This window comes from Macrobrachium nipponense, chromosome 5 (assembly GCF_015104395.2).
Source record: "Macrobrachium nipponense isolate FS-2020 chromosome 5, ASM1510439v2, whole genome shotgun sequence".
Lineage (NCBI taxonomy): Eukaryota > Metazoa > Arthropoda > Malacostraca > Decapoda > Palaemonidae > Macrobrachium > Macrobrachium nipponense.
The window spans coordinates 28679476-28704788 of record NC_061107.1 but is presented as its reverse complement, the minus strand read 5'-3'; the positions used below and the strand labels follow the sequence as shown (position 1 = coordinate 28704788).

Genomic DNA, 25313 nt, shown 5'->3' with positions numbered 1-25313 from the left:
ACAGCATTTTTATTGCATTGAACATAAAAAATAAACCTTCAAATATTGATTATTTTGCCTTTATGGATTCATAGTTCTTCCATCGAATTAGCGTTGTAACCCTGGAACGTGCATCGTAAACCTGGAAATAATTTTTGATGAATACAATTGAAAAGCATCGTAACCTTGTAATGTTGTAAGCCGAAACCATCATAAACTGGGACTGCCTGTACTGTAATTGCATATTGGCTATTAACCAGTTGTATTTAGAATTCACTAAAAAAAATGGAATATATAATACATACTTATATTCGTATTGAAGTATGTTTTGTACCCTATTTGTTACACAAAACCTCTCAGTCACGTCTCATTTTATCAAACGGCTTTATTTATTAACTGCTTTATTATTAGTATTCCTTTTTCCTAGGGTAGCTTTGTAGAAGTGATGCACTTTGCTGTTGAATTTCTTGAGTGATTTACAGTTTACTTTAGGCTAGAAAATGTAAAATTACTGTTTCCTGTTATATATCTTGAATGTTCAAGTGTAGGCTGTACTATATACTTCATTTTTGCTTAATCAGATTTTGATATTTATGAGGTGTTCAGACCCTTCAGGACCTAATTAGTAATGTTGGCTACCATATGCATTTAATGGCTCTAATTTTTGTTTTTATTGAAAAACGGGGTGTTCTGATTGATGATTTATTCTTGCTAAATAGCTTTAAGTGATACAGTTTTAACACCAGATTATTATTATTAATGACGTATTGTTAATTTTTTTTTTTCACAGCTGGAATGGAAACTGCATCAGTGGTTCCCAAGGCTGAAGTACAACCAGAACCAGAAATTCCTACTCCGGTAATTTCAGTTTGTCACAAGTCTTAATTTTACTATGCAAAAACATTATACAAAACTCTAATTTTACTTTGTAAAAACAATACAAACCTATTTCATGTATGCAGTACTTTAAGGGGTGGTATCTGTTACCTGAGAATCATCATCAGTGGTTGTGCTAAAATCCCTCTGTGTGGCTTTGACACCAGGGTTTCAATACAAAAAATGCAGGGAGGAGAAAGGTAAGGGTGGTAAGGTGGATTCAAAACCAACTCAACTTCTCAAGCTTTCTTTCTTTCGTTTCCTCACCTCTTTTCTATTCTCCACAACTGAAATCCTGTCCATGAATCGGTTTCGAGTTATGAAAGGTAGGGATTTCATTCTTCTCTTCTCAGTCTCGTTCTCATTCATGATGCTAGTCGATTGAGGATGAATATGCCCTCTGCAGAAATGAAAGTTACTCAAATTAGCAACTTCTCTTCCTTTTCTTGGAGATTCTGCCTCTCTTCCCTTTCCAGGTACCACCTGCATACATACATGTCCTTTTCTTTAGGAACTACTCCCTTTCAAACAACCACTCCAGCCATTTTTATCACCTTCCTGTCAACCTTAATGCTCACCATACTACAGATCGAAGTGCTTGTTATTTCTCTAGCTTTGGTGCTAAACTTCTGACTTGGTTGCTAATTTTTCTTTTGAATTTGCTGTTGGAAAGCATTGTTCTTACAATGATTAGAAACTTCATACAATCATGAAGAGGTTCTTTTATTGGGTCTTCTTCCATCTAAGCTCCTCTTCCAATCTAAGTAGATCCTGGTACTCTCAATTACAGAATGCAGCTTTCATTTTGTTCTTGCACCTTCAGTACAGATAATAGAACCTCTGGATTTTCTGGAACCTCATGGTCTTTCTTCCAGTAAATCGTATGATGAGTTGTTAAATGTTATGATGAGTTGCCACTTGCATTTGCTTTTGTGAAAAGGGCCTTTGCTCTCCCCCATCCTAATCTTGCTTACCCTGATTAATCCCCGTAGGAGGGTAGTGCTGTCAGTGCACCTCATTCGGTGCAATGTAGGCATTACTTAAGGTTCTTTGCAGCGTCCCTTCGGCCCCTAGCTGCAACTACTTTCGTTCCTTTTATTGTACCTCTGTTCATATTCTCTTTCTTCCATCTTATTGTCCACCCTCTCCTAATAGTAATTGTTTCATAGTGCAAATGCAAGATTTTCCTCCTTTAACACCTTTCAAACCCTTTACTGTCTATTTCCATTTCAGCGTTGAGTGGCCTTAATTGCCCCAGTGCTTGGCATAATGCCAAAAGTCTATGCAAATCAAAATCAAACCACCCTGATTAATAACATTTTAACCTTGTCCTCATCATGCCCTGCTTCATTTGATCTTTTTTGGTCTGAATCTGTTAAGGTGTATGGTTTCTTGTTGACTCACTGATCAGCTTTTTTCCCTGCCAGAAACTGTCAAACCCATCTGAGCGCCCCAAAACTATTCCTTATTTCTCCTGCTGGTTAGCAGAATTGTCTTTTTCCAAGAACATACTATGCCTATGAATTTTGGTTCACTTCTGTATAAAAGGCACTGTTTCAGTCTGGTAACTAGATTCCATTGACAGATGACGTCACTTTCAAAGTCATAATAATAATTTGTTCATATGCCAAACAAACCTTCGGTCTTAACATTAGGATAATATACTAGCGCCAAGCTGGAAACCTGTAGAATTAATAACAAGCTTGTGAGATCCAGCGACTATTGGCATTTATACCAGGTCACGGGGTATTGTAGTTCCCAGAATGCGGCGTCTCATGACCCATCAGTTACTTTCCTACCTCCTTTAAGATAGGACGTGATTACTTTCTATCTGTTTTAAAGCTGGTTTAGTTTGCCTGATTTTATTCATATTTTCCTTTTTTCTCTCTCTGGGTGATCTCAGTGTGGGTGTGATCTGCAAGGTGTGTGTACGTTGTGAGATGGAGAATTTTGCTTCACCAGCGGAAATTTCTTTGGGTTCTAGCAAGTGACAAAGGAAATGCCCTGGAGTTGGGGGGGTTCCTTGTTCAAGATTTTTGACTTCGGTGTCTACAGATCCACATCCAGCATGTAGTATGTGCAGAGAAAATGTATGTACTATTACTAATCCTTGTTCAGTTTGTCGTGCTTGGTTGGTAGAACAGTGGATGAAGTTTTATGGGAAGGCCCAGTACAAAAGAAAGGAGACGACGCCATCTTTGGATGACCAAGTGTCATCGGCTTCTTTTGTATCGGCAATACATCAGACTGCTCCATATGATTCGTCACCTGCTTTTTGTTTCCCATACCCCTTCAGTTTCTTCTAGCGATTCGTTATTGGAAACTCCAGGAGGGGTTTTGGGTAATTTTTTTGTCCCAGAATTCGTGGCCAAAACTCAAAACCCATCAGTAGTGGATGGCAGATTAGACTCCTTTTCCATACCTTCTCTGGCATAATTTGTAGACAATGATGCTGAAGAAATGCTTCTGTGTCTTGTCAGAGTACTAAGAGCGTACTTAAGAAGAATGAGGCATCTCAGGCTGGGGTGCTGAAGGCTTTTTGTAGGTACAGGACAGAACAAAAAGGAAGTGTCCAGGAACACAATATCATTTTGGCTGAGAGAAATGATCATACATGACAGAAGACAGAGGGTCAGATAGCCCTGAGAGAGCTACAGCTCATGACATCAAGGGCTTGAGCCCTTCTTTGGCATTCAAGAGAAATATGTCTGTGGAGAGAATTTTGAAAGCTGGTATTTGGCAATGCCAAACAACTTTCACTTCCTTTTATTTAAAAGATGTTGCCCATAGATCCCTGGACACTTTTTCCTTGGGTCCAGTGGTGGCTGCCCAGCAGGTGGTATAGCTCATCCAGTCTAAGATGAAAGTAGAATGAATGAGATGACTGTTCTTTCTTCTTTACTACTTTTCTAACTACTCCTTTACCTAGAGGCAGTATGAAGGAGAGCACCATCATTAGCTGGAACGGACTTGATGCAGGTGAGGGGGACAGGCATACTGTAAAGATAATCTAGAGTATAGTATGTATACTTTTCAGTAACAACACACTCCTCTCAATAATAGGGAGAGAGTGGGGTGATGATAGATCCAGATACAAGAGACAGGAGTGGTTAATGAGAACAGATAGCTCTCCACTTTCCGTGATGCAATAAACCATGGCATTGTATGAACACCCAGAGAGGGAAACCAATAGATTCTCATATATCTTTGGTTCAAAGGTTAATAGTCCATTGTCTTAGAATACATCTACTATTCGGAAATGGATAAAGGTGGCAAACTCCCAGTCGGTTTTAGAGACTTACCTCCCACCAATAAGTAAGTCTATCCTAATGTTAAGACCGAAGGTTTGTTTCGTATATGAACAAATGACAAATTATTAACCAATTTGTATTTTTCATAGCTAACAAACCTGAGGTCATAACAGATAAGGCCCACCTCTAACCACCCCTCTAACAGTCTAAACTGGGTTGGAAGAGTAACTGATGGGTTGCGAGATGCCAAGGGCATTCTGGGAACTACAATACCCCATGACCTGGTATAGATGCCAATAGTTCTTGGATCTCACAAGTTTGTTATTTATTCTACCGGTTCCCAGCTTGGCGCTAATATTATCATAATGTTAAGACCTCAGGTTTGTTAGTTATGAAAAATACAAATTGGTTAAAAATTTGTCATGTTTTCAGTAAAAATGGATTACATACTTCTACTCTTATTCAGATACTTTCATCAGCAGTTGATTACTTTTACATTTTGATTAACAATGGATTACTTTCAAACAACAGGGGGTTTGCTTCTCTTCTTCTTTCCCACTGTTATCCCTACATTAAGGGGTTAGTTGCCTGATGTGCCTTCTCCACAGCCTTCTATCAAAGGCATCATCCTCCACCAAATCTCTTCCATATCATCCTTCACATTATCTCGCCATGTATTTCTCTCTCTCCCTCCTAATCATCTTCCTCTAACAGGTTCCTCCCAAGCCTTCTTCACTTCCTACTCATCTATCCTCAACGCATACCCATACCATCTCAATCATGCCTCTCTTTATCACCTCTGTAATCTTTACTAAACCTGCCCCTCTTCTTATTTCATCATTTTCCAATCTCGAGTAGCGATATTCCCGTAATCCACCTCAGCATTTTCATCTCTGTCCTCTCAAGCTTTACTTCCTCTTTTCTTCTTAGAGCCTATGTTACCAATCCATACATGAACATTGGTCTTATCACTGTACTGTAGAACTTGACTTTTAAGCTTGATCGGCATTTTCTTATCACATACTACTCCAGTTACCTCTCTCCACTTCCCCCACACAGCTTTTATCCTTCTGTCAACTTCAGTCTCACATCCTCCCTCTTGGCTTAAAGTAGATCCTAAATATTAAAACTTTTCCACCTGTTTTGTAATCGAGCCTCTTCTTTCTTTTATTATTATTCTGCCCCTATCTTCCCTACTGCTCACCAAAACCTCTTGTTTTACTCACATTCACCTTTAAGCCACACCTCTCCCAAGACTCCTGCCACTCACCAACCCTGCTCTGTAGGCCTTCCTCATTTTCAGCAGTAATCACCAGATCATTGGTGTACAACAATTCCCACAGCTCTTCATTCCTGATCTCTTCACTTGAACACATCCATGACCAGCACAAACAAAAATGGGCTTAATGTTCCATGACCAGCACAAACAAAAATGGGGTTAATGTTGACCCCTGATGTAATCCAATTCAAAACTCTGAGCCATCTGCAATATATAATCCTCATCCTCATTTCTAATTCCAAACCCAAGGCCTCCATTCACCTCCTCATACCCATTTCTTCTTCGTCTCACCCTGCCATTCATATTGGCTCCTATTATTAGTTTCTCCTCCTCTTTCCCTGTTCTAATGATAGGCTCAAATGCTTGTCTAATTAATTCTTTCTCATGCTCTTGGTAACTCATGTGAGGAGCATATGCTGATATATTTACTACTTTGTCCCCTTTTGTTATTCAAATCTTTAAAAGCCTATCATTTACTCTCTTTACTTCTACCACTTTTTCCTTCTAGCTGTTACTACCATAATTACAACTCCATTTCTTCCCTCTCGTGACCTGCTGTAATAGAGCTTCTACAGACACAATTAGTACTTAATTAACTTTAGATTGTTTTTACATTATAGATGATAGAGAATTTCCCCTACAACAATACAGAATTTCAGTAACATCTTCCCATTAATGGAAAGTTGAACTGTGGAAGGACAATTACTGTTTCCTTTTGTTACTTTTCACTTTATTTTACTTCTGCCTTTCTGAACTGGTAGATTTCTCTGATTTCCCTTACACTCCTATTCTCAACTATATTTAGTACTTAACTTTTTGTTACTTTGTGGTGGTTCTTTCATTGTTGTTCAGTGATATGTTGATTTCCAAACATTTGGTGTTAGCTAAGGTTAAAGCTTAGTTTGGTGGAAAGGTTATGTCCGCCAGGTTCCATGAATTGAGGTATTGAGGTCTGAATGTCTTCTTTACAGGCTACTCTCAAAGTAACAGTCCAAGATCTGGACTTCAGGAACATCACCACTTTTATGTAATTCAACACATGGGTTCTCAAGTCTCATTGTAGTACTTTGGCCAACATCTGGTATTGTCTTTTCTTACTTTATTACTCAAGGCTTGTGTAAGGGGGTGCTAATTAGGGTCCAAGAAGAACAGGATTGGTGTTCAATTACAATTTTAAACAATACAGGCCTGTGGGAGATATAAGTGCTTGATTGTTTAGATCTTCTGGCACATCCCTTGTAGTTGGGTCTAAGCATCTTGATGCTATTGTGTCTTATAGTTACTGGTGTGGGGATATTGGAATATGTCAACTTGTGTGACTCTTGGAGAAAGCTTCTGCAGGTGGCAACTGTTTGTCTTACTTGCTACATTTAAGGGGGGCGGCCGGCCAATGCCATTTTTTAAGGACAGGACTTTGACATTCATACCACTTAATAAGGTGTGGGACATCTCCTAACTGTATATGATTTTTGCCTCTGACCTTCGGTTTAGTGATGCCAGGGCGATTTATCCTGAAAATAACCATTTTTCCAATTCTAGCTCCTCCCTTGATATTTAATATTAAGACCTGGGATTACTACTATATATAGACCTCTAAGTCTTACGACACTGGAGAAGCCCCCTCCTTGGGAGTCAATGCTTCCTCCCAAGGCGACTTTATAGCCTCATCAACTCTTCACGTCGCTCAGCCTTCGCCTCAGCCAGGGCTTTTTTCTCTTCTGCAGAGTTGGACCACTTCGTGAAGAGTTTGTTCAAAGTGTTCAATTTCGTGGACTGGACAATGGGATTTCTCGTTAAGAAGATCGAGAACACCACAGGGTTAGCTGACTCTCTTTCTGCAGATCTTCTGAGGAAGCTTTCATGTGCAGATAAAGCTGTTCGAGACGGTTCTGCAGAACTTGTGTCTCTCTTCACCTTCGGGCTCCTGAAGAAGAGGGATCTTTGGTGCTAGTTTGTTTCACGAGGGGCTATGCCTTCACAGAAGTCAGCCTTGCTTTTTGCACCTCTGGACTCCCATCTCTTCCCACAGGCCATTATAGAGCAGATTGCTTAAGATCTGCAGAAGAAGTCTACCCAGGATCTGACGCCGCAGTCTTCCCAAGCCTTCCTTGTCGGCGCCCTTTCGTCCAAAGTTTGCTCTCCGCTCCAGCAGCACCTCTTTAATGGGAAGAGAACTCAGTCTCATCTAAGACCTTGCTCCAACCTACGCTTCCAGTCCAAGTCCCTCAAGAAACACTGCCTCCAAGCCCCAACCTAAGAAGTGAGCCAGAAATCGTTTGTGCCCTAGTGGGAGCCAGGCTTCTCAAGTTCATGGAGAAATGGGCTTGCAGAGGAGCAAAGCCATGAAATACCAGGGTCTTAAAGGAGGTCTACTGCATATTGTTTTTGGAGACCCCTCCTTTAGTCTCCTCTCCTTTCACATTGATGTCATACTCGAGAGGCTCAGAAAGGCATGTAACCCTTTCAAAGGAAGTATTCTCCCTGAAGAACACCATAGAAGTAGTAGTATACATCCACTCTCAGGGTTTTTACAATCGCCTGTTTGTAGTTCCCAAGACATCGGGGCTGGAGACTGGTACTGAAAGTAAGCGCCCTCAATCGCTTCTTAGAAAAGACCAAGTTCAAGATAGAAATGAGCCAGTCAGCAGTCATGATCTCCATTCATCCGGGCAATTGGATGATCACTCTTGATGAGCAAAACACGTATTTTCACAGCTCTGTTCATCCAATGTCCAGGAAGTACCTCAGGTTCATCTTCCAAAGAAAGGTCTTTCAATTTTGGTCCCTCTGCTTTGGCCTCTCCATGGCCCCTCAAGTGTTCTCTCAAGTTCTCTCTCCTCTTGCCAAATGGCTTCACCTAGTAGGTCTCAACATCAGCCTTTATTTGGACGACTTTCTTTTTCCCTCTCCATCGAAGGAACAGTGCACGAAGGACCTTCAGACAACGCTTCATCTCTCCCAAGAATTGGGAATCCTTCTAAATATTCATGAGCTCCAGTTGGTTCCATCTCAGAAGTTTCTTTTTTTGGGGATGATTCTCAACTCTCAGACTTCTCAGGTTTTGCTGTCCCCCAAGAGAATCAAAAACTACTCTCTCTCTCTCGTCGTGCTCAGCCCTGCAGTGGATGAGCCTTTTAGGAACGCCTTCTTCAGTCGAAACCTTCATTCCTCTTGGCAGGATACACACAAGAAATCTCCAATTCTTCATCAAAGCCAACTGGGACAGGAAGACTCAACCAGACTCGACAGTCTTTACCATCACACAGTAGATAAAGTCCAATCTCAAGTGGTGGCTCCCAGAGAGATTTTTCAAGGGGAGATCCCTTCTTCCTCCCAATTCCGATCTAGAATTTTACTTGGACACCTTGGATCTAGGCTTGGGAACCCTCCTAGGAACTCTGGAGGTATCTGAGACATCGTCTTCAGAAAAAAACAAAGCTTCACATCAATGTCAAGGCATTGAAGGCCATTCATCTAGGATTACATCATTTCTCCTCATGTGTGCAAAAAGACGGTGGCTGTACATGCAGTCAACACTGCCCTGTTTTATATCAGGAAACAGGGGGCACACACTCGTTTTCCCTCTATCAAATGGCAAAAGTGCTGCTGCTTTGGGCTCATCAGAATCAACAGACACTCGCCAACCGTTTCATTCAGGGGAAATTAAATGTCCTGGTGGACGAGCTGAGTTGTAGGAGACAAGGCCATCTTACTGAATGGACTCTGGACGACAGGATTTGCACCAACCTGTGGAGATTTTGGGGCAGACCCCTCATAGATTTATTTGCAACCTCAAGGACCAACTGCTTTCCTCTTTTGCTCCCCAGCCCCGGATCCTCTGCTGCGGGCAACAGATGCCCTACTGATTGACTGGTTGGGCCTGGATCTCTACACCTTCCCTCTCTTCAGCTCTCAGGGAAGTTCTGAAAAAGTTCACATCTTGAAGCAATGTGTCAATGACTCTCGTGGCTCCGTTCTGGCCCACGAAGGAATGGTTCTCAGACCTTCGGCTTCTTCTGGTATACTTCCTGCGACTGTTCCCCCAAAGACTGTGGCTACTCAGACAACCGCTTTTCTAGAGATACCACCAGGTGTTATCCATGCTCACTCTGACAGGCTTCAGACTGTCAGGTAACTAGTCAGAGCAAAGGGATTTTCAAGAGCAGGTGCACAGGCTATTGCAAAGTGCAGATGCCTGTCTACTTGCAACGTCTACTAGTCAAAGAGGGCAATCTTCTGTAGATAGTGCCTCAGACATCACATATGGTCTTCTAAGACATCTGTAGCCCAGATTGCGGATTTTCTCCTCTACTTAAGGACTTCTAAGAAACTTTAATCATCCACGAATAAAGGTTACCGGACCATGCTTTCCTCTGTTTTTAAGGATCATAATCTGAATCTTTCAACTAACCAAGATCTTCATGATCTCCTGAAGTCTTTTGACACATCCGAACAGAAGAAGTCGGCAGTGGTTTCTTGGAACTTGGAACTTAAGTGGTTTGCAGGCCCTCCCTTCGAGCACAGTGGTTTGCAGGCCCTCCCTTCGAGCACATCAAGTCTGCCTCCCTCATGAACCTTATGCATAAAATGCTATTCCTAGTAGCCTTGGCCACAGCTAAACGCCAGAGCAAGTTACACACTATAGACAGAAGAGTCGGATTCTCCCAAGGTGACGTAGTCACCATGGCTTCGCTCTTGTCACATAAAGAAGTTGATGGATATCCTTGGCCCGGACAAGTAAGAAAGAGTCTTTTGCCTGGGCAGAGCATTGAGATGCTACCTTGATAGAACGGAGAAGATCAGGGGACCTTCGAGCAACCTCTGGTGTTCTGTCAAGAAACCCTTTCATCCGCTTCAAACTCCCTATTGCTCTTCATCAAGAGACCTGATATCCAAAGCTTATTCCTGGATACAGGAGAACTCGTTCCCAGTCCTCAAAGTCAAAGCAATTGCTACCTCTTTCACCTTCAAGCATAACTTGTCACTTTCTGCAATCCTTGAATCAACTTATTGGAGGTGTAACATTATTTGAAAGAAATAGCAGCAGTGTTTGAAAATTGCAGTACCCTTGGTCCGTTGTCGGTGGCTAGCATGGTTTTGGGTGCCGAAGCATAGGAGAGAAATCTGTCCTCTATCTCTCCTCCTTGTGTGTAAGAATGTCGAGTTTTGGGGAGACTGGGAGTACTTGGAGGACCCACCAATTCATTGGTAGGTTAGTTTTATTTTATCATTTGTTGGTTGCTGACAGGTAGTTCTCTGATCTTATTGTTTTGGCACTGTGGCCAGGACAAGGGCATATATCCTTTGTATAACGTCTTGTCAGTGATCAGGCAGCTCACCTTTACAAGAGTTTGACTGATGTAGAGGCAACTCCTTGCCCATGGCCGTGCCACTACTGGATCAGATGAGCACCACCGGAGGCAGCATCTCCTGCTGTAGCGCTCTTATCAGCTAAGCAGCGTTGAACACTTAGTGTTAGCCATTCATCTAGTTCAGCAATAACACTTTGTAATGCATTTAATTAGTCTAGTCCATTTATCCTAACCCCCTTGCAATGTGGGATTCAGCTAAGTAATTACTTTGTAAGTTACTTATATAAAAATTATATTTTTATAATAAAATTAAATTTTACAAATATACTTACCAAGTAATTACTAAATCAGAGCCTGCCCTCCTCCCCTCTGTTTTTCATGGACTTTACAGCAATAGACAAGAATGACATCATTGGCTTCAATCGCTCACTAGCTCCCTGTTGCAGTGGGCGGGGCCTGTCACTCCCACATTGCAACAGTCACTTGTTCGTAAATTTTTGTATTTACGATGCCATGCGAGCATAATTGTTAGCTAAGTAGTAATTACTTGGTAAGTATATTTATAAAGCTTCATTTTACTATAAAAATATGTTTGTTAGGCATTTGTAGTGGCATAAACCTGAATTATACCTCCAGTATCCATTCCAATATCTACAGTATATTTTTCAAGCTGCATTAACTGTCAGAATTGTCACTTGTCAATTTTGTCCCTTATATTTTATAAGACTTTAAGGTGCTATTGGGCAGTTCCCTTATCTTATTCACTGCTATTTGAAATAATGAAATAAAATTCTGGGAGTGTGCAATATTTTTGTGGTATTTCAAGATATGATATTTTTGTGATATTTCATGATGTCTACGCATGATTTTTTTTTGTATTTAAAATTTTCAGATAGTTTCCACTGTACTGTCATAACTTAATAACCAGAATAAAGACATTTTTATTAACCCCAGGTTTTGTGTTATTAATTGTTTTACATATACTGAAAATTAGATTTAAACAAATATCTTAACACTTTAAAGAACAGTTATTAAGATTTATCACAGTTTTTATACAAGGACTGCTACAATTTGTAATCTTTGGTACTGTATGACTTAATTTTCAGAGCTTACATGTTGAAGAGCCAGGTCCAGAGCCCCCATCTGTGTCAGAACCTGAAATAGAAGATGACTTTGAACCCCTGGAAGCAACACCGCCTCTAGAAGAATATATCAGAGTGGTAGAAAAGGAAGAGGAACCTGTTGAAGAGGAAGTGGTTGAGGTTGTAGAAGACATTCCAGTGGAAATTGTTGAGGAGGTAGTTGAGGAAGCAGTTGCTCCCCTAGAAGATAGTGAAGCTGTTGAGGAAGTTGAAACAGAAGAGGAAGCTGCTCCTGTAGAGATTGAAGAACCAGCTCCTGTAGAAGAAGCTGAAGAACCTGCACCTGTTGAAGAGACTGTTTCAGAGGAAGTGGAATCCCCAGCTGCTGTAGAAGAAGTGGAAGAGCCAGCAGCTGTAGAGGATGTAGAAGAGCAGGCTGTTCCAGAGGAAGTGGAAGAACCAGCAGCTATTGAGGAGGTAGAAGAGCTGCCGCCAGTAGAAGTGGAAGAACCAGTTGCTGTTGAAGCAGAAGTACATGCTATTGAGGAATTGGAAGAGCCAGCTGTTGCTGTGGAAGAAATTGAAGAACCAGTTGTCACAGAAGAAAAACCAGCTGCTGAGGAAGAGGTAGTAGAAGAGCCAGCTGTTGCAGAAGCATTAGTAGAAGAACCAGCTGCTACAGAAGAGGTAGTGGAAGCTCCAGCTGATGTTGTAGAAGTGGAAGAGCCAGCTCCTGTGGAGGAAGTAGATGAACCAGTTGCTGAATTAGAAGAACCAGTTGTTGAAGTAGAAGAACCAGTTGCTGAAGTAGAAGAGCCAGTTGTTGAAGAAGTAGAAGAACCAGCTGGTGTACCAGAAGTAGCAGCTCCTGTAGAGGAATCACCAGCTGTCCCAGTTGAAGAAGAACCTGTTCAAGTTGAGGAGGTGGCAGAAGAGCCAGTAATATCTGAAACAGTAGAGGAGGTTCAAGCTCCCTTAGAAGTCAAAGAAGAAATTGAAGAGGAGGAGGACCCAGAAGATGATGAAGATAAGGACGATGAGGAGATAGATGAACCAAAAATAGTTTTACCACCCCCAGAAGAAGATGATGATGAAGACTGGTCTCAATATGGCAGGGAAGGTGGAGCAGAGGATTTGGCACAAGCTTACCTACGAGTTGAATCTTTAGCAGAGGAGGTGCTGCGCCTTGACCCTGAAAACTCTATGGTTAACCATGTGGCTCCTCATTTATCTGGGGTGCTGAAAGCAATGGAAGAGGGACACACAGAAGGCATCCTTGACACTCTGAATCACATTCAGATTATACTTGAAGATGTAAAAAATCGTATTGGAGACGTGAGTATACATTGAGATTCTTTTCTAGAGTTTGTGAAGAATGGATTCCATAGAATTTTCTATGCATTGCATGAGACATTTTAGAGATTTTATGTATGTCTAATTAATGAATATCAACTTTGAATATACCCATTTGTGATGTAAAGTAGTCAGATTTGAAATAATGAAAGTAGGCATTAGAATTAGATTATTTTCAAGAGGGTGGGTGCTGTATTGTTACTTGAAGTTCATCCATTTGTTTTGTCAATTTGATTTTAAATTGGTTTATATTTTCATAATGACTGGCAGTCAGTAGATAATAAAGTTGAATTTTGCTCCCTTCTTATTTGGCTTGTTTACTAAATATCTAATCTGCTCGTTTGCTTGGCTGTGAACAATGATTAACCAATTACATTAATTTACATATTGAAGGTATAACAATAACAAGTAGGTTAATACATCTGTAATTAAGGTATAACAATAGCAAGTAGGTTAATACATCTGTACTCCTTAAATTTGTAAATGATCAGGGTTCTTTCAGTACAGTAGTTGCTTAGACATTAACATAGAGGTGTAACTGTTTTAGATTATGACTTGGGTTGTCTTTGCTGATAGCAAGACTAGAATGTGACATCATCTGCTTTAAGAATGCAACAACATAGAAATTAACAGGTATTAAAACGTTTTGTGCAATAGTCTTTTGATATGGAGATACTATTTTGGAGGATCATTTTCAACCACTTTTTTCCAAATCAACAGTTCCTGCTTTTATTAGGATCTAATAATTTCTTCTTATTTTCTTTATGGTAAAACATAGCATTCTCTGATATTAAAACTATTATTAGGAAAATTGCAAAATGTTTGTAATTCCCATTGAGGTGTGTAATTTCAAATGTTTTCTGAAGTAAGATCATTGTAAATGTATAGCAAGTTTATTCAGGTAACAATGAGGATGATTAGTGTCAGGTGTTGTTAGCAAAAAAGTTTTTTAAAAATTATATTTTTCACTCAGGCCTATTATTGTAATTATAAATAGCCATCATTTGTGGTCTTTAAATGTCTAGGTACGTCAATTTCCCTTGAAAGAAAATTATAGTAATCACTGAGCATTTTGTATGTATGGGTCAGATACATGGTGCTACACCTTAATGCATACAGATGTGCTAAAGTACTGACACACATTTTAGGAAAGGACTGTACATTCAAGGAACCTAAAATTAACGAGCAGGTGAAAATGAGTGATGATTGCACAACCAGGACAGAAAGGCATTGCCATTACTAAATGAGGTTATACGTACAAACTTTCTTACAGCTTGCATACTTCTTCCATTGGTCTTTCCTTAAGAATATACTAGTGAGTTGGTGAATAACAGTTTCATTTGCAATTTACTTAATTATTTACTTTATTTAGGGAAGTCTTCCCACTGTAAGTAGTAGGTGATATTTTCCATCATAAGTATAAGCAGGTTTTGGAAATGGTAGCTCGACATAAAGGTTTGTTCTGACACCGTATACTTACCTCAAACTACTTTTAATAGGAGAATCCTCAGATGTCAATCCCGGTACAAACAAGAAAAATTATGTTATCCATTACACACCAAGCCACTGAGGCAGCAGGATACATGCCCCGAGGTTCAATGGCCATGCGACCCAAGTCCCAGGTTGTCGGTGCTTTCCTGGTTACTGACCCATTCGCACGTGTCAGTGCTTCTCCTCGTTAGCTGTTGACCCCCACTCTTTGTGCTCCAAGTGTCGTGGCAGGCCATGCTCGCATGAGTCCATGTGCAGCAAGAGCGTGATTTGGTCCCCCTTTTAGTGGGTGATGGTTTCCACCAAGAGGAAGAAATCAAAGAAATACAAGTCCCCTTCGAAGAAGTCACGTTCGGCGGAACCCTTGTCAGCCAGGCCATCACCACCAGCTTCCCTCCTGAAGTCTTCCCCTGTCCGTGCTCAGTGCAGGAACCAAGGTGAGTCTGTTTCCAGGTCTCTGCCCATTGCAGAGCCCAAAGAGTCTGTGTCTGCCTTTACAGGTGTTTGTTCTGCCCAGAGACGACGAGATCCTGAAGGCAGTGTGGGACCGCTCCCACCTTCAGGGCACTCCGTCAGCCGAGATGCTGTCCTCATTGCTTCGCCTAGCTAGCGCAGCTCACCCCGGTCGGGGTGGCCTCCAGGTTGTCCTCCGCCTCATTGGGGCCCCTGTTCACCTCTCCGGATGCGCATGGCTTTCCTCGGAAGTAGCAGGAGCTGACTAGTTCTTCAGAGTGCCAGACCAGGTCTTGGAGCAGCACCCCTCGCACCCCATTCAGATCCCCACTAAGAGATGACAAGTTCCAGTGCTGGGGAATGACCCTGCACCTTCCCTTGGACGTAACTGATCGGCAGACCGGGCTGCTTCCCCAAGGTGGGGCGCCACCGGTGGAAGTAGCTCCAGCCCAGGTTAGGCTTCAGGCCCTAGCGGCCTCCCCCCGGGCGGGGAGCAGTAGGAGTAGGAAGAACACCAAGAGGAGGCTTCCTTCCTCCGAGGAATATTCTTCCTTGGACTCTTCGTCCTCAAATGAGACCTCCCGTAGGAGGAGAGTGAAGAGGGGGTGCCATGCTAGGAGTCGAGCGAGTTCAGCCTCCTCCTCCCCATGCCTATGGTCCTGGTGGTGCCTGCCTCTGTACCGGCGTTTCCCATGCTGGCCACTCGTCCCGGGCAGGCCCCATTGCTTGGTGACCTTCTCCTCCATCTGCCCAGCGGATCGTGGTGCAGGCCGTGGCCAGTGGGAATCCCACAATGGCCCCACTGGGTAGACCCAAGACCCCACTCCTAACAGAGCTCCTGTTGCCACCGGTGGCCCCCGGATGGAGCCGCCCTCCTTCTCCGGCTTACACCCAGCCGCCTGCGTCGGCTCCCTCTTGGCTCTTGGAGGACTCCAGAGCACCTTGGAAGGGCAAGACGCTACCGACAAAGGCTCGACCTATAGGTGGGTCCTGGCCCTGATTAGAACTAAGAACTGCCCGGCGGACCTGATCCCCTTCCCCCGTTACCAAGATGTCCTCCTCGGTGGACTTCCTTATGGGAGGCCCGAAGGAGACCAAGCCTTCCTTGAGCCTTCCCCCGGCGGGGAGCACAGCTCAGGCCCTTGCCCAAGTAGACGAAGTGATAGCGGGTCCGAAGAACTCACTGCAGTGCCACGGGTCTCTTAAGCTCCTCCCAGTGGCTAAGGCCAAACAGAGGAGGTTTTATACTCCCGAGGGGTTCTCTTCTGCCCCCAAGTCCGTTAAGTGTACTATCACCTCTCTCACCCCAGACCTTTCGGAGGAGAGACACTTAGCTGGGTTGGTCTCCTCCATGCAGCAGGAGGCCATGGGAATGGATACCACGGCTTGGGCTGCCGTCCACGCAGCTTTCTGGCTCAACCTATGGGCCAATGCAGTGGCCAGGTTCGCCATCGAGCACAATTTACAGGACGAGGCCAAGTTGGCCCAATTTAAGGAACTGGTCCTGTCCAGGGCGAAGACAATTAATTACCTCACGACACAGTCAATAACCCAGTGGGCCAACTGGGTCCTCTGGAGGAGGGACACAGTTCTGACCAGACTTCTCAGAAGGCTTCTGGACAAGGAAGCCAAGGTCCTGAGGAATGCCCCAATCCCTATCATGTAGGCACAGACCTTTGGCCGCCTCTTCCGCCACAGGTGGGTTGCCTCTCGAATCATTGGTGGAACTGGGAGGGTTACGGAGCCGCCGACACCTGGACAATCCAAGTCCTCAGGGATGGCTACCAGATACCCTTCCGGGATGTGAAGTCTACCCTGATGGGAACTAGAGGTCAGCACACCCCAGCCCCAGGACCCCCTGGTCATTGCTGGAGAAGGGAGCCCTCCAACAGATGGGGGAAAACTCCCCCGGGTTCTTCAGCCGCCTCTTCCTGGTGGAAAAGTCTTCAGGAGGCTGGAGACCAGCCATAGACATCTGTCCTCAATACGTTTGTCCTGAAAACGCCCTTCAAGATGGAGACTCCGAGGTTGGTCCTGGTGGCCTCGAGGGAAGGGGACTTTATGTTGTCCTGGACCTCAAGGATGTGTATTTTCGGATCCCAGTGCACCCATCCAGTAGGAAATACTTACGGATCAGGTGGGAAGACAAGACATACCAGTTCAGGACCCTCTTGTTTTGGCCTTTCCACAGCACTGCAGGTGTTCACCAGGGTGTTCTCCCTTGTGTCAAGTTGGGCACACAAGCGGGGAATCCATCTCCTGTGGTACCTGGATGACTGGTTGCTGCTTTCCTCCTCAAGGGAAATCTTGTAGAAGCAGAAGGACAAACTCCTGGCCTTTTGCTTGGAACTAGACATCATCTTGAACTGGGAAAAATCACATTTGGTCCCTACCACCAGGATGGTGTACCTGGGGATGGATCCAGACAAAGGTAGCCAGGGCCTTCCCCACAGTGGACAGGCTGGACAACTTACAGCGGATAGCCCTGCCATTCCTTCAGAACTCCCCTCGTCCAGTGAGGGATTAGCAGAGGCTCCTGGGCCATCTAGTCTCCTTGGAGAAGCTAGTTCCCCAAGGAAGGCTAAAACTGAGATCTATTCAATGGAACCTGAAGGAGGACTGGTCACCCTAGGTAGACCCATTGCTGAGTTGTGTCCTACCCTCTCAGGCCATTAGGGAAGCCCTCCAGTGGTGGACCGACTGGACGAACACTCTCCGTGGGTTACCCCGGTCAGATCTCCCCCCGAAGATGCTCCTGTTTACTGACGCATTGAAGGAGAGTGGAGTGCCCATCTGCAGTCGGAGACGAGAGGTGTTGGGAGGGAGCAGGAGAAATCTCTACATATAAACAGGCTGGAATTACTAGCGATCCAGAGGGCCCTGTTGGGGTTTGAACAAAAGATCAGGAACTGGGTGATGGCTCTAATGTGTGACAACGCCACGGTGGTAGCTTACGTCGGGAAGCAGGGTGGTAGCCTACGTCGGGAAGCAGGGTGGGCTTAAGTCTCGTTACCTGTGTGATCTCACAGAGGAAATCCTGGAGTGGGCCACAGGCATTGGCATGACCCTGACAGAAAGGTTCATTCCAGGAAAGAGAAATTCGATCGCTGACGGTCTAAGCAGACGGACTGGTGATAGGGTCAGGGTGGTCTCTGCACCCCGAAGTAGTGAGAGAGCTGATCTAAAAGTGGGGCTCCCCCTCCCCTGAACCTTTTCACTACGAGGCTAAACGCCTTTAAACTCCCAGTGTTCTGCTTCCTGGTGCCCGACCCAGCAGCAGCAATGGAGGACGCATTCCAACACCCATGAGATGGTATGGGATGGGATGGACGCATACGCGTTCCCGCCCTTCGGAGTGATCAGGCAGGTTCTAAACCGGCTAAGGAAGTCTAAGGGTGCTCAGCTGACTCTGGTAGCTCCCATGTGGCCAGACAGGGAATGGTTCTTGGACCCCCAGGACTTAGCAGTACAAGGCCCCTGGAAACTACCTCTCAGACCAGACCTTCTAAGGCGGCCACACTTCGAGAGATACCACAAAGATCTCCAGGCTCTATCCCTTCATGGGTGGAGACTATCGAGTGGCTGCTGAGTAGGGAAGGCTTCTCTCAGGGAGCAGCCTCCCAGATGTTGGGGTACCTAAGGAAGTCTTCGACGGCTGTTTATCAAGCTAAATGGGCTGCCTTCGGCCACTGGTGCAGGGAGAGAGACCTGAAGCCCCTGTAAGCCAGGATTCCCCAGATTGCGGACTTCCTTGTACACTTGAGACTCGATAACGGCCTCTTGGTCACAGCTATGAAGGGGGCCAGGGCCACCCTAGGCCAAGTCTTCCTCCTGAAGGGCTTGTACATAGGGAACTCCAGGCACCTCTTAATGTTGATCAAGAGTTTTGAGCAAGCATGTCTCCTGAATGACTTGCGAGCTCCTCAGTGGGACGTGGCTAGGATACTGGATTCCTTGAAGAGACCTCCTTTTGAACCCCTTAAGGACATTCTAGATAGGGAGTTGACCCTGAAGGGCATCTTTCTTGTGGCAATGGCATCCTCCAAGAGTGTAGAAGAACTGCATGGATTGGCTAACAAGGTCTTCCACTTGAAAGGATGGAAGGATCTCACCTTTCGATATGCGCCCTCCTTCGTGGCTAAGACCCAGAATCCCGCAGTCCCAGATGCCAGGTTAGAGGAATTCTCGATTCCAGCCATAGCGAGATCAAGGGACCCACAGCATCTTCTCTTAAGTCTGGTCCGGGCAGTAAGGAAGTACCTCAGCGGGACAGCCAAGTTCAGGCCAGGTATTAGAAACCTTTTTGTGTCCACTGCTGGGAGAAGAAGGCGGTCTCGAGGAACACCATCTCTTTCTGGCTAAGGAGACAATCATGAGGCCCTACAGAGGATTGGGCAAGCCTCCCCCCCCAAGAGCACCAGACCCCACAAGATCAGGGTCATTGGCACTTCCCGAGGCTTTTCAAAGAACCTGGCAGTCAACCAGGTCCTGAGGGCCGGAGTTTGGAACAGATAGTCCACATTCACGGCTCACTATCTACAGGATATCTCCCGAAAATTCCTCGACTTGTTCGCGATTGGGCCGGTGGTGGCTCCCCAGCAATAGATCTGAACCCTCACCTGGCATGGGGACTCCAGAGGGTGTAAGTGGCTGTATGAATGTGTATCCCCTTCCCCCCTACCTTACCTTTCTCCCTGGGTTTATCTGCAAGATATATTGGATCCTCCAAACCTTCAGGTAAGACTGAGTGTGTACGAATTAGATTAGACGGAACAAACCCTTACCTTATTAATATGTGTGTATCCGGTATCCCCTCTCCCATACCAGCCAGCGGTGTAGACAGGGCCCCTTCCCAGCCCCACGCATTTCTAACGAGCAGGGCAGGGACTTCAACGTTTGCTCCCGTAGACTACTTGGTGCCATGTAAATTCCACCCATAAAAATTTCTCCCAGAAAATTCCACCCACAAAATTTCAACCCAAAAAAGATTTATTTTATAAATGGGAAATAGAAACAGATACTAATGTAAAAAAAAAAAATATCTTTGAATCAGGTGAAAATATAAAAACACAAAATTATAAACATTTTAATGCATTTTAATTAGTTAAAATCATTTCTTAATTCAACCTATATCAGATGATAATATAAACAAAAACATACATAGAATTGTATTCATGCAGATTATATGCTATACCTTTTAAAAATTTGATAATGCGTGATGGTTCATAATTTTCTACAAGATGTATGTCTTTCATTTACAGACTTGTATTTTTTTTTCTCTCTTTAGCTGCGTCTTCACGTCTTAAATGAATCATTTTAGTTTGGGTAAGAGCCTCCTCTTTTTGGAGTGAAGAGCAACAACGTGCCCACAAATTTAGATGGATACTTGTTAGTGACGCTCTTAGAGCACTATTGAAACTCGAGGGAAACACCTTCCTTTAACAACGAAATGGATCGTGAATACCTTGGTCCAGAGATTAGGAGAAGCTTTAAACATTCCATCACAGGACCATATGTCATTTGCTGATAGATCACCCAACCCCTGCTTCCGTTGCAAATATTGAAATAAGGTCCGAGTCCTCTATACCACTATCATACGCTAAGAAAAGTGATCCATCAGGAAGATATTTATAAGAATCTGGAATTTCATATCCTGTGCAAGATGTTGGAGGAGCAGGAATCCCTTAAGTAGTTCGTCTCCAGTTTTGAATATTACAGGAAAGGCAGTAGTACACATTTTGTAGCTGTGATTTTCCATTCTCGTCTAGTGGTTGAGTGGCACCTTCAATTACATCTGTGGTCGATGATCCACATCCTCCATAAACTGTATCATGCATTGCATTCACAGCAACTCGTGCTTCAATAGCTGCTTGTGAAGCGGCATGAGTATGCTTACCTTGAACTACACAGCAATGTAGGCTCATTACAATTACAAGGTGTGTAAATACGAGTCTTGCAGCCTTTATAAAATAGTTCGCATCACCAATATGTTTTTGTTTTTACTGGGTTATCTCTGTGTTTCTTGTATACTTAGTTTTCCTCGTCACAATTTTTTTTTTTTTCACTTGTAATAAATTTAAGGCCATTGTAAATATTCAAAACATAAAATAGGCTTTAATAAGTATACAAAACAAGAAATGGCTCCAGTTATTTTATGAAGGTCTCACCAAGGAAAACCTTAAAGAAGACAACTATTTAAATTAAGTAAACAAAATTTCAAATGCACTTCTGTAAAGATAGTGGTTGGTTTAATGAATATGGTTCTTTAAAGTAATTAGTACCATTATGTAAAGATGGTGGTGGTTTAATGATGATGGTTGTTTAACTATGATGGTTGTTTTACTTAATTAAACAGAAAGAGGAGGAAAAACAGAAAGGAGGAAAGAGGTTGAGGAAGAGAAAATTTTATTAGATAAAATTTTCGTAGAGTGGAATTTTTGTGGGTGGAATTTTTGTGGGTAGAATTTTCTGGGAGGAATTTTTGTGGGTAGAATTTTCTGGGAGGAATTTTCGTGGGTGGAGCTTTATGACCACGGACTACTCTCTTGGGGGTCATGCCTCCCTTAGCTACTCCCCACCTCCAAATGGACAAGTCTCCTATTAAAAGTAGTTTGAGGTAAGTTAACAGCATCGGAACAAATCACAAATTCTTGGTAATTTGTATTTTTTCTAGCTATATTTACCTCAAACTACTTAAGGTTTCAGTCCCTCCCAACCTTCCTCAGGTACCTTAGGGCAAGAGCCTTAGGAGGTGGAAAGCACTGACGACCTGGGTCTTGGGTCACATGGCGATTGACCTTCATGGCATGTATCCTGCCACCTCGGTGGCTTGGTGTGGAAGAGAAAACTGGATTTTTCTGGTCAGTACCGAGATTGACATCCCAGGATTCTCCTATTAAAAGTAGTTTGAGGAAGTATAGCTAGGAAAAATACAAATTACCGAGAATTTGTGATTTTTTAATCATCATCATTATCATGGTAATAGGGTATATAATAGTATTGACAACTTGAATAGTAATATAACTTTTCCATATACTGTAGACTGCTTAGTTAACGGAAAAGTTATTCATAAACTAAACATATGTCTTACACTTCTTTGAGGTAGTACCAGCACCTATTGGAAGAAGGCATTGCCTCATGTTAACAGTTTTAAATTAGGAATTTAGTGTTTTAGTAATTAAACTAATTTTTATTTTATTCACAATGAGTTTTTTTGCCTACGCAAACTTAGATGATGATAGACTTAGAAAAATATCTACCTTCTGATGTTGAAGTAAGGACATGACTGCATTCAACTTCATTGGTAACACTTTTTATAAGTGACAATTATTATTGACAATTGAATAGGTAATTTTTTCTCAGACTTGGAATAATTATTATTCTTGTCACAAGGTGTAATATATACATTTATGCAAGTAAATCTTATTCTTATTAACCCATGGAGTATGCTTATGGAAATAAATAATATGCTTATTAACCCATTTCGAATGCATGCACAAATTTAAGATTTGCAGCTGCCTTATCATGATTCAGTGGTTCATAGGTAAGAAATTGGTCTTTTGGGATGGTTTTTTAATTTTTGTGTTGTCGTCTTCCTTCCTTTCGAATTGAGTGATGATCTGGTTTTTTGTGTGGGTTTTCATTATGAGCTTTTTTTTTTATTTATACCTTTGAATATGTGTTTCTTTATCTTCCTGTAAGTTCCTGCTGAAACCTAGCGTGTGCTACATGTTATCAACTAAAGTGGCATAGGATCACATAATACTACTTAATATGTTTAGTTTCTTATACTTTCAAACCTAGGAAGAATGCTGTAGACTGCTGTCAAGACTGTATGGGATCAGCATGGGAAGGAAATTATGGGTATTGTTTTTGAAGATATTAGTGAATCTTTAGTTGGAAACTTAATTGTTTATGTGAGAGTGAACACCTGTGATGAATTCAGGTATTTAGCATAGGTCGAGAGCTGTTTCAGTTAATTTCAGAATTATTTTTTAAAATCCATGAATTAACCTGATTTGAGAATAATGTAATGCTGTTTCATAACAAACCCATCAATCATAATTTGTCTTAATTTGCGTGATGAATTCCTGACTAATAGTTTTCATTACTGTGATATTTTTGCTTTGTAGTATTTTGTCAATAACTCGTTTGTTGCTGTCTATAATTTGGCCTTTCCTCTCTGTTAATCTTTATAATATTTTTTGGTTGATATCTTGGCCAACCAACCACCTTTAGCATTATTCTGGTTAAATGCCTTTCCTTGCTCTTTTTGTCTCATCAGGTAAGCGATAGTTCATTTTGTTGGGCATTATTTCATTCTCTGTTCTCTGATTGGTTATTGATTTCTTTTTTTTTTTTTTTTACCCTCACAAGATGAGCTAAATGTACATTAATAAAACCTCTAGACTGGGCAAACTTTAAGGTTGACTAGTTAAAATAAATCTCAATGGAAAGACAAAGATATGCAAATGCACATGTATAAAAAAAAATGAAAATTTGTCTGTATCTACCACAGGAAGTTGAAAGTGAATGTTTCCAACTAGAAGATGAGTTTTTCCATCTTCCCAAACTCTTCCCACAGTCATGTCTTCCAGACAAAGTTGGGCAGTTTGTGACTGGCATCAAATTGTCAACCTCTTCCCCTTAAACAAGTTTTTATATCAAACTCTTTAGAGAATGGAGATGAAGGCATCTGTGAGACAGGCCATCAGGATATGATGGACGCTTATTTTCCACTTGCTTATTTACCAGTCAGTACAGGAAATGTTTTTGCTTCATCTGCAAGGAAAGAGTAGATCAGTTTTGTGTTCTGTTCTTTTGTCTGGATAACTGGCTGGTAATTGCAGCACCAGCAGAATCTTTAAGAGAGAAAAATTGCCTTTGTACTAATGAGAATCATCTCATTAGCTTACAAATAAATGAGGTAAAACTCTGTCTTGAAGTTTCCACTTGGTTGATGAAATTATGCATGGAAATGACAGATAGAGACTTGATGTACCCTTTTCAAGACTGACTTTTAAGATTGATGTCAGTTATTCAGAAATTTCTGTAACCTAAGAGTTATTCAGCCATGCTGTGGCGGTTCCTTTTAGGAGTTCTGGCTTCTCAAGATAAGCTTGTTTCACAAAGCTGTTGCCATATTTGGTATCTGCAAGTAAAACTGACATGAATATGGTAGGTGAAAGTCATCTGAAAGTTACTCTGAAATGGCTGCGGTATCCTCTTGTCCTGAATGCCCCAGAATCGTCTCTTTTCAGACTCAAATCAAGGCTGGGGTTCATCTCTGCTAGACTCAAATCAAGATTGGGGACCAATCTCTTCTAGATTCAAATTAAGGTTGGAGGTCCATCTCTTCTAGATTCAAATTAAGGTTGGAGGTCCATCTCTTCTAGATTCAAATTAAGGTTGAAGATTCATCGTTGCTTGACCAAGAGGTAATATGTACATAGTAAGATTCTGACAAAGAATATCTTGTACTTTTTAGAGGTTGAAACTTTACGGCTTAATTTCCTCCATGCAAGGAAGAATCCTGAGAATGATGGCAGACAATACCCTGACCCTCTCTTACCTGAAAGCCCACAAAGACACAGAATCAATCTGTTTGCTGTCTGGCAGTAGACTTATACACCTGGGCTGAAGGCTTATGAGAGAGATTTTGAGCATATTTTTATTTTACAAATTAACAGAGGGGGCTCTTGTCAAGGATGCAATCTCACATTAGCTCCAGCATGGTAATTTTCAAGCCAATTCAGAGTTATCTTAGGAGGAAGCATTGTAAAAGAGTGACTAGAAAATCAGGGCCCTTTTGACTTCCTCCATGTAGGTGTTTACTTGTGGTACCACTGACCAGAATAGGTCGTGCATTACCTCTTGATATAAGGATATATATTTCACCTTCCTGTTCTTCATAATTGTAATCTCTGTTTCATGAAATATTCATGATGCAAATCATTGCTTCAATTTCATGTGCACACTTGGCCCCAGATCGTTTCTGTTCACAAGTAATTGTGTCATCGCTGAGAATAATTTATCTCCTTTGCTTAGTGATTCTGGTTGATTATGATTGGTGGATTTTCCATGTAGCAGTCAAAATGAAGTGTCTTGCTCCCAACCCCCTTGTTCTGGCCATGTAACAAGTCTTCCTTAAAAGAATGAGGTCAGCAAATGTGCAACCTATCACTTCGTGTCTAATTTTCAATGTGTTTATATGAAAAACTTTATTTTACTTTATTAA

The 25313-nt window shown here is 42.5% G+C and overlaps 1 protein-coding gene across 5 annotated transcripts in view; it reads left to right on the top strand.

The window, feature by feature from the left end:
• The window catches only part of LOC135215260 (aspartyl/asparaginyl beta-hydroxylase-like), a 176088-nt gene that overhangs the window by 62096 nt on the left and 88679 nt on the right, over positions 1-25313 (top strand). For all 5 annotated transcript variants that reach the window (XM_064249793.1, XM_064249792.1, XM_064249791.1 and 2 more), the window contains 2 exons: positions 770-837; positions 11804-13114. In XM_064249793.1, the coding sequence (XP_064105863.1) occupies positions 770-837; positions 11804-13114 (1379 nt within the window). The remainder of the gene's footprint in view (positions 1-769; positions 838-11803; positions 13115-25313) is intronic.